At 43.0% G+C, this 11,746-nt stretch overlaps 4 protein-coding genes across 6 annotated transcripts; 1 reads left to right on the top strand and 3 right to left on the bottom strand.

The window, feature by feature from the left end:
* Positions 1 to 42: 42 nt before the first annotated feature.
* Positions 43 to 5,661, bottom strand: malt2 (MALT paracaspase 2). Of its 3 annotated transcripts, XM_029147681.3 has the most exons (18): positions 5,449 to 5,661; positions 5,234 to 5,308; positions 5,001 to 5,156; positions 4,629 to 4,792; positions 4,344 to 4,474; positions 4,097 to 4,253; positions 3,831 to 4,018; positions 3,509 to 3,605; positions 3,105 to 3,155; positions 2,859 to 2,945; positions 2,536 to 2,739; positions 2,143 to 2,320; positions 1,947 to 2,021; positions 1,724 to 1,851; positions 1,451 to 1,600; positions 1,223 to 1,380; positions 948 to 1,085; positions 43 to 836 (listed from the first exon to the last, which is right to left on the bottom strand). In XM_029147681.3, exons 3-18 carry the CDS (start codon positions 5,120 to 5,122, stop codon positions 408 to 410), a joined length of 2,457 nt encoding a protein of 818 aa, XP_029003514.1. In that variant the 5' UTR covers positions 5,123 to 5,156; positions 5,234 to 5,308; positions 5,449 to 5,661; the 3' UTR covers positions 43 to 407. The 3 variants fall into 3 exon arrangements, with proteins under 3 accessions (XP_029003514.1, XP_029003516.1, XP_029003513.1); XM_029147683.3 differs by lacking the exon at positions 5,234 to 5,308 and having other exon boundaries at positions 5,463 to 5,661; XM_029147680.3 differs by lacking the exon at positions 5,234 to 5,308 and having other exon boundaries at positions 5,449 to 5,660.
* Positions 5,662 to 5,995: 334 nt separating this feature from the next.
* On the bottom strand, positions 5,996 to 6,995 carry mrpl54 (mitochondrial ribosomal protein L54). Its single transcript, XM_029147685.3, has 3 exons — positions 6,790 to 6,995; positions 6,383 to 6,539; positions 5,996 to 6,278 (listed from the first exon to the last, which is right to left on the bottom strand). The coding sequence occupies exons 1-3, from the start codon at positions 6,914 to 6,916 to the stop codon at positions 6,146 to 6,148; spliced, it is 417 nt and encodes a 138-aa protein (XP_029003518.1). The 5' UTR covers positions 6,917 to 6,995; the 3' UTR covers positions 5,996 to 6,145.
* Positions 6,996 to 7,340: 345 nt separating this feature from the next.
* On the top strand, positions 7,341 to 9,366 carry fam32a (family with sequence similarity 32 member A). Its single transcript, XM_029147686.3, has 4 exons — positions 7,341 to 7,497; positions 7,983 to 8,127; positions 8,836 to 8,889; positions 9,084 to 9,366. Exons 1-4 carry the CDS (start codon positions 7,424 to 7,426, stop codon positions 9,150 to 9,152), a joined length of 342 nt encoding a protein of 113 aa, XP_029003519.1. The 5' UTR covers positions 7,341 to 7,423; the 3' UTR covers positions 9,153 to 9,366.
* Positions 9,367 to 9,702: 336 nt separating this feature from the next.
* fh (fumarate hydratase) lies at positions 9,703 to 11,416 on the bottom strand. The gene has a single exon (XM_029147684.3). It carries the CDS (start codon positions 11,355 to 11,357, stop codon positions 9,858 to 9,860), a length of 1,500 nt encoding a protein of 499 aa, XP_029003517.1. The 5' UTR covers positions 11,358 to 11,416; the 3' UTR covers positions 9,703 to 9,857.
* Between the last annotated feature and the right edge of the window lie 330 nt (positions 11,417 to 11,746).

Genomic DNA, 11,746 nt, shown 5'->3' with positions numbered 1-11,746 from the left:
GAAACGCATGCGCAGTAGAGTTATAGCGCAGGGACAAGCACATGGAAACTTATCTTTATTTAAAAAGTACATGGGAAACATTTACTATTGTACACATACACCCCAACTAAATATAAGTAATAACCGTAATATAGAATTTAAATACAGTAATTTTTTTACCTTTTACAAACAGGACATTAATCTGCAGTGCAATAATAACTGTAATGCATTATGATCAATCCACTTTGAGAACTTTGACATTACTTAATGGGCACCAAACAATCATGACTAAATGGACAATGTAGACCATGGTCATTTTTAATGAAATGTTAAATTTACAAGCTTTTCCCCCCATTTCAACCTTTTGTATGGTGTAGGCCTCCTGCTGGTTTATTAGTGTGTAATAGTGAACCTAACATTCTACTTGCCTAGTAAGAGTGAAAATTGTACATATCACTAAATTTGTAACTGGAGTCATTTACTTGGTTGAGGGACAAACTTGTGCTGACAACAAGAGGTTGAGGGGCGTCAAATAAGTCAGGACAGTCAGTTTCCTCGGGTATACTGACACCTTTGGTGGAAGATGGGAAATCAGTGGTGGAAACCTCTCTCTCAGCATTAGACCATGTGTTTGAGGTCGAGCCTACAGAGGTGAAGCCATCTGTGGAATAGGGGCACTCTGGTACGCTGAACGAGTCGAGAGTGAGGGATGAGGAGGCAGATGGAGGCAGTCGTGGTTCATGGAGGTTGAGTTTGGAGACCAGAGGTTTTCCAACAGTTACTGACTGCCTCTCTTCTACTTCTTCATCCATGTTGGAATAGGAGTAATGAAGACAGACGATGAATTTGAGCTCCCTCTGTGGAGACAGTTAAGAGCAGAAAGTATTTATATCAATTTAAGCAATAAAAAGATAAACATTAGTGTGAATATATATAATGTAAATAAAAAACAATGACAAACTTCTAACCTTGAGACTCTGCAGGCGGCAGATGCGTGTGTAGAGACTGGGGTCCTCGGGTGAAGGAAGATTTTCTCTAAACAATAATAAACTGCCTGCTTCAAGCAGTGTTTCCTGGTTGGTCTTCTTTAAATCAATGTCGACGTCCTGCCAAAGAATCATTCACATTCAATGTATCATTGTATTGTATTGTTATAATGTAAGACTAGTTCACAGATGTGAACAAATTAACATCTTAGTAACTTATTGTCTAAAACTTCACTCCACATCCTTATCAAACAAACCTCAGGGAAGTCCGTAAGCTGAGCAGTGCAGGAAACTATTTCTTTGGGCTTCTCAAGTATCCGAGTGTAGATAACCATGATGTTGGAGAACTCAGCGGCGAACCCAAGTTGAACCACCACACCACAGTCAAACCGTAGGCGATGGCTCCTAGGTAGGACTACGAAGAAAGGCTTTTCAATTAGGTTATAAATGCCATAACATAGCAATGACCTAGGTGAACAGCATACCATGAGCGACCGCCCACTGCAGGTTGCGAGCCGAGTAGGAGGCGGAGCATTCAGAGGGCTGTATTTGATCTGTGAGAGAGCGGCGTTCACACAGGTTACTGCGGAGCTCCAGGGCCTGCCTCCCCTGTGTGATCGCACAGCGACCCATGTCTGGAAGGAGTGAACAACCTCTGAATCAAAGTCTGCTACTGAGTGATTCAGCAGTAAATTATAAACAGCTTACTATTTGTTTTTATAATAGATTAACTGTGGTACTATGTGATGTCTACAAACCTTCAGCCACTCTGTCGAGCATGACTGTGACCTTTTCATCTTCACAAACCCTCTTTTTGAGGAAATTTATAAAAATGCCGTTGGACACGTCTTCTCTCTTTACTTCATATGCTTCTGCATCTACGCATCTAAACACATACGAAGGCATGTAATTCATCCATGTATCAGATTAAACATTTCATATGAACATAGTTAGAAAAGTTTCAGCGGATTGGAAACTTACGTGGCATAACCAAAAACTATGTTTGCTGTCACCTTCAGCAGTCCTGGTTGTACAATGATGTCATCATTTGGATTTCTAAAAAAAAAAAAAACAGATTATAGCATCATCACGAATCAGATAATGAACGCTCAAGTTTTATTTACATGTTCTAAATATATAATCAATCCCTTTGTTTAGATGAATATTTATACAGTACTTTTTGCGACACATGTCCAGCAGGAACACGTTGAGCCCGGTCTGTTTCTCCTGCATCCTAGTGAGTATATGCTGAACACACAAACAGTGATCTGACGTGTAGGAAGTCGGCGCATCGATGGGAACCATGAAGCTGTTACCATAATTCTCATAACCATGACCAGCAAAGTAAAGCAAGCCTATAAAAAGTAGGTCAAAGAAAGACTATTAATTTCCAGGCATAGTAAAAACTGCCATGCTACTAAAATCATGATATACATTTTTGTTCTGTTTTAGTGTTTCGCTGTATTTAATTTAGTTTAAACCTCTTTTCTTAAGTACTACACTGCAGCATGAGCCTGTGATGTTTCGACAGTGAAAATGAGCATGTTGCACAGGATGACAGGAAACTAACCATAGACTCCTTTGTCAAGCAGCAATAGGAACTCAGTAACAGCGCTGTGCATCTCCTGCCAGTTGAGGTCAAGGAGGGAAACCACCTTGAAGTCCATCTGTCTGAGAAGGTTAGTCAACTCATAGACGTCTGCGATGGGAGCGCACAGCTGAGTGTGGTAGAGGTAGTTCATGTTGCCGATCAGAAGAGCAACTTTGTCTGTGGCTGTAGACACATAGTATCAATTAAATACCTACTAGCCTACATACATGTAATCTTCTAACATGCCTGTTATATATATATATATATATATCCTGGACAACAGATCATGTGTGGTGACTCACCATAGAATCTCGTATCAGGCAGTGGATTATCAGGCATCTCTTTTCGTGTGTGTACTTCTGAACTGGTGGTTGAACTGTGGGCTTCCTCTGTGAGCAATAAAAAAAATCTGATTTATCTCACATTACTGCCATTTAATTGATGCACGGACAAAAAAAGAAACAATTGTGTATACAAGTGTTCCAGATAGGGGAACTGTGATATTATGCTATATACATTTAATAATTTTATTAGAAATCAAACTATACCTCGTCCATCATCAACTTCAACCCAGGAAGCATAGGCAATGGAACTAGGGCCTGCATCAAAGTGAGACCAGGTAGATATTAACTACACACTGTGTTTATGAAACCATAAAGTAAAACCAAAACAGGAGAGAGCAGAATAAACAGCTTACAGGAATAAGGCAAGCTTCGTGTAAGTTTGAGGCGTCTGAAAAGCAACAGCAGCAACAATCAGTGCAGGCACTAAAGACATAGCATTCAATCCCATTATATTACAGGCAACCTAAGTGAACCAGCAGTGGACGTGAAAGGTCAGCAAAAAAAGAGCAGACAAGTCGAGCATGCAGAAAAATGTGACGGCAGGTTTAACATCAGAGGAATAGGAGACAGTGCACATTTAATGTTAAGCCGGTGCTTGTGGATCTTACCTATGGTGACCTTTACTGTATCACTCCAAGCCGTATGATACAAATTAAACACCTTGCATCTGTACTGTCCTCTGTTTGCTGTGGTCACACATGGAATCTGCAGAGTACACAACATAATATCAAAATACCACTATCAACAAGACATAATATCAGCTACACAAACACCAAGTTACTAGTGAAGTATGTTTTGACCGAAATGTTACAGATGTTGTTAAATTAATCCAGTGGTGAGCATCGAAGAACAACAGTGTTAATAATATCAATTTAATTGAATAGCTTTATATTTATTGTCTTGGTTGAGAGGTTCACAGCAGGAAATGACCTTGAGTGAAGGAGTCTTGTGTTGTGGCATGGCCAGCTTGTTGTGGTACCACTCATACCGAGCGGGAGGATTGGCCTCTGCGTTGCATCTGAGCGACAGAGTGTCGCCCTCGGCAACCGTCTGGGGCTCCGGCTGATGGGTGATACGCAGCCCGCTCACTGAGCCTGGGAACAGGCTGGTGCTCCAGCCTTGGGTGGCAGAGGAAGATTCAGCATCATGCGTCGTGGGATCAAATGAAACCAAGGACGGAAGGAAGAAAGCAGCACCTGGACTAGAAGCTGAAGAATCAACTAAGCTCACACGAGCCCACTGGGAGAAGACGCAGTTTTCTCCAAGGTTGACCCTGCAGATGTAGTGACCCTGGTGAACTGGAACCAGTGGACAGAGAACCAGCTCTGGCGTACTCCCAGTCTCATCCAAAATCTACAACAAGGAAATAACATAAAGCAGGGTTTGAGCACAAATTAACAATTACAATACTTTTATATTAATGTAGTCCTATCACGGACCAACCTCCTCTTTGCTTTTAAACCACTGATAGCTGAGTCCAGGTGGACCAGCGGCTCTGCAGGTCAACACCAGCCTGCCTCCCAGCACGGCCTGTTGGGACTGTGGCTGCACAACGATCTGAATGCCCTCGGCCACTACCAGACACGTAGGACGAACACAGACAGGAGACACGACGCATCAAAGGAGCAGGTTGGTTTCTCACTTCCACAACACACCAATAAATGATATTATACTGTAATTGAGGAGGAAATATATCTGATGCACGCATCGTATTTGCAGCATTACTACCAGCGGTGAGGTACTGCACAGCTTCCTGGTGATCCATCTTCCTCAGACAGTGGAGCAGAAAGTCCACAGAACAGGATCGTTCGGCCAGCCAAGCCAGGAGAGTGCGTCCAGAGCTGCCTTGAGGCTTCAACACCTGGAGTGAGCAGCTGGTGAGCTCGTTTTCACTGCAGGAAGGCGTTCAATGTGCAGTGTTAGTAGAGGTAGCCATAATAAACATGGAGAGTCTGTTTAACATGCATAATACATATTAAAGATAATAGTTATATCACAAGATACAATGTGAAGGTTTGAATTAGTCATTATAATTGATACAAATTTAGCTCAAACGAGTCGAGCTGTTAGTTCATCATCGTGATGCCTTCGCGGTCCCACCTGCAGCGGAATTTCGGCTGCTCGGACGTCATGCTGGCCAGCTGCCTCCATCCACAGGTGGCGTTGTCCAACATCACCGACAGCCTGTTCAGGGCTTCTTCGCCCAGGCTACCGACGCTCATCGTGTGCTCCTCCGCCACTGACAAATCCAGCTACCTGCCGGACAGAGACGAAGCTAGACTCAGTCCGGCCCCGTCACAGAGTTATCGGCTGGATACGTTCACGGAGCTCACAGGGGGTAAACACGACCCCGGGTTTTCCCACAGTAAATCCGCCTGTCACTCAACACTGGCGGACTGTAATTCACCCTGGCGCGGAAATGAGAATCCGTTAATTGTATTTAGACCAAACTACGCGTCAAGAGATCGGCCGGGGAGTGCGCTGTCACTTCCGCCATTAATTTCTTGACACGTTTTACCGAATCCTTTCAGAAAAACGTTAGTCTTACCGAGTTCGACGTACGTTTTGGAGTCTGACCCAAAAGTAGCGAAACCTCGTTCAGCAAAATGTCACACGTCTTATGCAATTCACCGTCCGTCTTCTTCCAACATTACGTGATTTTGTTCCTCATTCGCTTCTCATTTCTGTTCCTCATTTCTGCCATGCCCCGTAGGCTCGGATATTTGCATGTAGCGTTGCTATGGAAACGCCACCGTTTGCCTTAGTGACCAGTGGAGAAAGTTTTATCTTTTACCAACCTGGCAACCCAACCTGTTCCATCACTTTACAGAATGTTTTCATTATTACGTCATTTGTGAAATATTATTGCAGCATTTATAGTATAACTAAGGCCTATGGTCACTGGTCAATAAACAATGTTTATTTATTGAAAAAACGGAACATAACTTGTGGAAGAACCAACAGTGAACTATTAATATTGATATGAAGCCATAAAAAAGATGAGCACAATCAATTGAGTTTTTCTCAGTAGTGTACTATAGGCTGCAAAGTTTCCTCTACATTTTGTACCCAGAGAATACTTTCAAACAGCTGGCTGGATAAATTACAAAATTTATTTCAACAATGTTTTATTCCTCAACATTGTCTTCTGACCTGCATCATGTCAATATCATAGCAATTCATTCCACAACGTCTGAAGTTCATCGCCATCCAGGAACGTAGACACTGTTAGAAAGACTGAAGGCCTAAAACTTCTTTCCTTTGTTTAGTCTGTTGAAACGCCACATGTTTTCCTTCTTCAGACACTTCCAGTACTCCCAGGTTTCTGGGTCCAGCTCATGAAGCTTTTTGGCTGGTCCCAGGTTCAACTGGAACAACCTGAGCAAAGGGTAAAAACACAATTTGAAACATGGCAATTAGTGTGTAAAACTCAGCAGAAAGGAAAACGCTAGAAATACCAGTAAGACTGTATGAGCTCTCACCACTCTGGGTATTCCTCTGTAGGCTTTAGTTTGGGGTCTTCTCCTTGCTTGAAGATATTGGCTCCTACTGCATAAGACGTGAGCTTCACGGGGTCTTTACACACCTCCGGACCTTTAAGCTCGTCTTTGGTCATACCTTTACCTTTTCCTTTTGCCACTATGGGATGAGAACAGACAGCTTTGAGCGTAATATCAGAATGGAGATGTACTTTTACCATCAATGACCTGAACTAAAAACAAAAGCAAAACTTGCATTGTAATATGACCAAAAACTCTACGAACATTAGAAAGCAAAGCCAATCAACAGTACCACAAACTTCATAAAAACTGATAATCGGTTTCCTAAACACGGACTGTTCACCATAAATGGCTAGCCTCGAGATGGTATTGTGCGGTAAATGACTTACCAACTTTCTTCGCATATCCGCACACCTGTACTCTAGTGAGGACGCCCGTCCTGCAGAGCGCTGCTGTATACTTGGTTGTGATGCATTCTGCCGATGTTACTATCCTGAATAAACAAAACCCCGACATTTCAACTGAAGAGCGCAGCTCACCATGCTACAGTTTGACATTCATATTTCCACTTCCGTTTTCTTCTTCTTCGGCTGTGCAAAATAGAATCTATCGCCCCCTCTGTTGTACAGGAGGACCCATAGCAACAGGCCGCTTCAATTTGTTTTGTTAGTGTAGCAAACATGTACCCAAACGTTTTTTATTTTGTCATTTTGAATGGCAAAAAAACAGTAATTTATCTAACTTCTGCATAACACTAAGATGTATATTTTCAGTCAAGTGCCACTCGACTAGATTTTATACCCCATAGATTATTTTAGATAGAAAAGGGAGGGTGAGAGCTAGGTTAGTTTTCATCTACAGTAGGTGTGGGTAATCTACAATTAAAGTTTGCTGACCATCATAAAACGTCAAAATGAAGAAGGAAAATCCACACCCCAACGTTCTAGGGGGCGCTAGTGCACTCATGTTATTTGTCATCCGCCAATAAACGCCAAGAGGAAGAAGACGAAGAATTTCTCGAACATGTCTGACTACGCCACCGTCCAGAAGAGTGCCTTGAAGTTAAAAGGCGTAGGCAGCGTTTCAGCAGGAAAAAAGTAAGTAGGACATTTCGAAGAGTGCCAATTTAAGTGGTCAATCACACTGTAAGTTAGCCTGTTGCAATTGAGAAAGGCCTTAGCTAATTGTAATTGTGTAGGGCTATTGTTAGCCATTTTGCTAACAGATAAACAAAACACGTACCAGATAATAATATATGTTTATGATATGATAATATCTATACACATTGCTATTCATATACATATGTATTCTAGTAATTCACTATGAAGTAATCATTTTGAAGTAGCACATCACCGGAGTCACAAGAGGCGCTGGCGTTCTTTGGCTGCATGTTAGCATACGACCAATGTACAGTAACTACTTTCGTAAACAAATTTTACAGTGTGTGTTTAAATAAGTTAGAACACAACCACATTACACAGTGAGTAATTAAAGTTTTCTATGTCATCAAGGCCTTGTCCTGAGCCTGTGTCGTCTGTCTTAACAGTGACTTCAACTAAACTACTACATTTATATGACACAGGAAAAAGAAGAAGGATAAAGAGAGCAAGCATCGCCTGGAGCAGGTTGTGACCAGTCAAAACGACGAGGAGGTGACAACTAAGAAAACGTACATTGACAAAAGGACACCAGCACAAATGGCCTTCGACAAGATGCAGGAGAAGAGGGTAAGATGAAGTAATGTGAGGAGCAGGGCAAATCTAAGCCATCACCCCAGATTACTGAACTACTGATTAAAGCCCTGGCCTCCGCTGAGTTTCCACGACTTCTACCTCAAAAGTTGACCCAAGCCACTATACAATATGAGTGTGGAATTATTAATGGAGGAACCAGTTGGATTAAAAAATACAAACTAATTTCCATTATTTTTTCCCATGACTGCACATATGAATTGAAGCTTGCCTCATAACCAGCAGTGGAACAAAGTTCATACATACATGCGTAGTAGATCATTAACTGTGTTAGCACAGCAGTAAAGTTAATAATGTTTGTAGTTCTTAGCTTATTAAACATCCCATTATATAATGGCAAGGTTTATCAATCTATTTCCAGTAAAAGGACAGGATTTGTTTGAAATGGTTGATATTGTAACCTTGTGCACTGTGGAGCATATGAAGCACAGACATGGGGGGCAAGCTGATCTGCTGTCTAGTGCCTAAACTAAAGGGCAATAAAATAATAAAATTGCAGCAGGTTGATGTTATTGGTGATATTGTCAGAACTTTGACTGGTTTCTGGTTTCACAGTAAGGCCAAGATCAAAGTTATTTGAATGTAACTGGTAGTTAGCAGTGGTATGTAATAGACCAGACAGGGGTAAGTGCTACGGTGCAATTGTTATTGCTTTGCACTAATTGTTTATCTGTTTTCTGACAGCAAATGGAGAGGATTTTGAACAAGGCATCAAAGACACACAAACACAGAGTGGAGGTAAGTCCTGTCAGACTCTACAATAACGTCTACTGCATTATAAACCGCTGCTGTTTATTGTGCATCTTATTTGATTGCTCTTCAGATTCCTCTTGTCTTTGTGTGTTTTTTTTTTACCTTTTTTTTTTTTTAGACAAAGACCAGTAATAATAAACAGATTTATTATAATAATCTTCTGTCATTTGGCCTCCCAGGATTTCAATCGTCACCTGGACAACCTGACAGAACATTACGATATTCCCAAGGTCAGCTGGACCAAATAAAAGTGGAGCGATTGTTTACTTTTTTCTTGTACACTGCATGTACAAATCTTTCACATGTTGCATTTCGAAAATATTTGTTACTCGCTCATATTTTATCCTAAATGTGTTGACTTAGATTTATGTTGATTCGTTGTATTCAATAAAGATTTGTGTACATTATCATTCTTTTATTTCCATTGTAAAATATGTATGTAATAAAATGTATAAAACTGTCTATCAGAATACACTTGCTTTTTAATTCATATGATCCATTGTAGTGGAAGATTGCACAAATTGCACACATGCTACAAACCAGAACACGCTAGAGAGGTCCTTGAGGTTTTGAAATGGCACAATGTAAACATGTTAAATGACAAAGGTTTCAGTTAAAGCTACATGAAACATAAATGTGACTCTTTAAATAGCAAAACCAACATGTTTATATGCAAATACTCATTTCACTCTTTAGGGGAAAATATGTAGTGATTGTGCTGTGCAGTAACATATGTATTCACACATGCATATGTTATGAGACATGTTAAACACTAACATTTAAACCAGACCAAGAGGCTTTGTAAGTAGAATAACGGATTCTCATTTATTGAGATCAGAGATGTCAGGATTCAAAGCAAAGTTTCAATATTCAGTTCTCATTTCAAAGAAAATACCCTCTCACACTGACGGGGTATTTTCATTGTATTTTAGCATTTCTGGTGTTGCGACAGTTCACTTTGGCCCCAGCATGTCACTCGGCTTCACCCACTGGTCAAACTGCTCCTCAGTCAGGTATCCCAGCTCCACGGCCACAGCCTTAAGAGTTGAACCCTTTTTGTGGGCCGTCTTGGCGATCGCGGCAGCTTTGTCGTAACCGATGTGTGGGTTCAGTGCAGTGACCAGCATTAGAGACTCATTCATGAGCTTGTTGATTCTCTCGGTGTTGGCCTGGATGCCCACCACGCAGTTGTTCGTAAAAGAGACGGACGCGTCGCCCAGCAGCCGTGCAGAGTTCAGCACATTCTTAATCATCATGGGTTTGAAGACGTTGAGCTCAAAGTGTCCGTTGCTCCCTCCGATGGTGACTGCGACGTGGTTTCCCATCACCTGGGCTGCGACCATGGTCATGGCCTCACACTGGGTCGGGTTCACCTTGCCCGGCATGATGCTGCTCCCGGGCTCATTCTCTGGGAGGATGAGCTCCCCCAGGCCAGAGCGGGGGCCCGAACCCAGGAAGCGAACGTCGTTGGCGATCTTCATCATGCTGACCGCCACGGTGTTCAGCGCTCCACTCAGCTCCACCAGGGCATCGTGGGCTGCCAGCGCTTCAAATTTGTTGGGGGCGGTGACGAAAGGCAGGCCAGTGAGAGAAGACACAGTGGAAGCTACTTTCTCAGCAAAACCAATGCGCGTGTTCAGTCCCGTGCCCACGGCGGTGCCTCCTGCTGCCAGCTCGTACACCCTGGGCATGGCGGCCTTCACTCGCTCTATACTGTACTTCACCTGCTGGACGTAGCCACTGAACTCCTGTCCTAGGGACAGGGGCACAGCATCCTGAGTGTGCGTGCGCCCAATCTTGATGATATCTTTGAACTCGTCAGCCTTGGCAGCCAGAGCGTCGTGGAGCGTCTGCAGGCCCGGCAGCAGAACCTGGTGGACCTCCGTGGCTGCGGCGATGTGCATGGCAGTGGGGAAGGTGTCGTTGGAGCTCTGGCTTTTGTTGACGTGGTCGTTGGGGTGGACGGGATCTTTAGAGCCCAGCTGTCCTCCCAAGATCTCAATGGCTCTGTTGCTGATCACCTCGTTGACGTTCATGTTGGTCTGAGTGCCTGACCCAGTTTGCCACACGACCAGGGGGAAATGATCGTCCAGTTTACCAGCCGATACCTCGTCTGCAGCCTGGATGATTGCATCGGCCAGCTTAGGGTTGAGGCCGTACTCCTTGTTCACCTCAGCAGCTGCTCTCTTCAGAACACCGAAGGCCTTGATCACTTGGACTGGCATTCTCTCACTTGGTCCTCCTATCTTGAAGTTCATGGTGGATCTGACAGTCTGGGCGCCGTAGTACTTGTCAGCTGGGACCTTGAGCTCGCCAAACGTGTCCCGCTCGATCCTGTACTCTGAAGAGGCCATCCTGGACGTGCAGATCAGGCGGTAAGAGATGATTCCTTGTCTTTGCAAAGCAGCGAAGTTGCAGTTTAACTGCTGAACGCGTCTCAAAGAACGAAACATGGCTTCGCACTAGAGGTGAATCCGGGGGGAGGTCAACGCTGCGTTCCACATTGTAAACTGTCATTGGACCAACAGCAAAATGATCCCAGGTTATCCAATAGAAAAGCGAGGTGGGCGGGATTTCCGCTCCGTTTGTCGAATCAAAGGAAAGCGATAGAACTGCTTCATCCGGATTAGTGAAGCTTCAAACAACATTGGACGACTGTGTTTCTGTGTTGACAAAAAAAGACAATTTACTTTCCAAAATAAAAGTCATCACATTTACACAATTCAGTTATCTCTTGAATTTGTAACTCGTGTAGACTCTGCAATTCTAAACCATAATGAATTTACATTTATTTCATGCTGTGTGACTTTATTGACTTTTTTGTATTGCTGTTAAAATGCTT

Source organism: Betta splendens, chromosome 4 (assembly GCF_900634795.4).
Source record: "Betta splendens chromosome 4, fBetSpl5.4, whole genome shotgun sequence".
Lineage (NCBI taxonomy): Eukaryota > Metazoa > Chordata > Actinopteri > Anabantiformes > Osphronemidae > Betta > Betta splendens.
The sequence above is the reverse complement of the archived record's forward strand: the minus strand, read 5'-3'. Positions and strand labels throughout refer to the sequence as shown.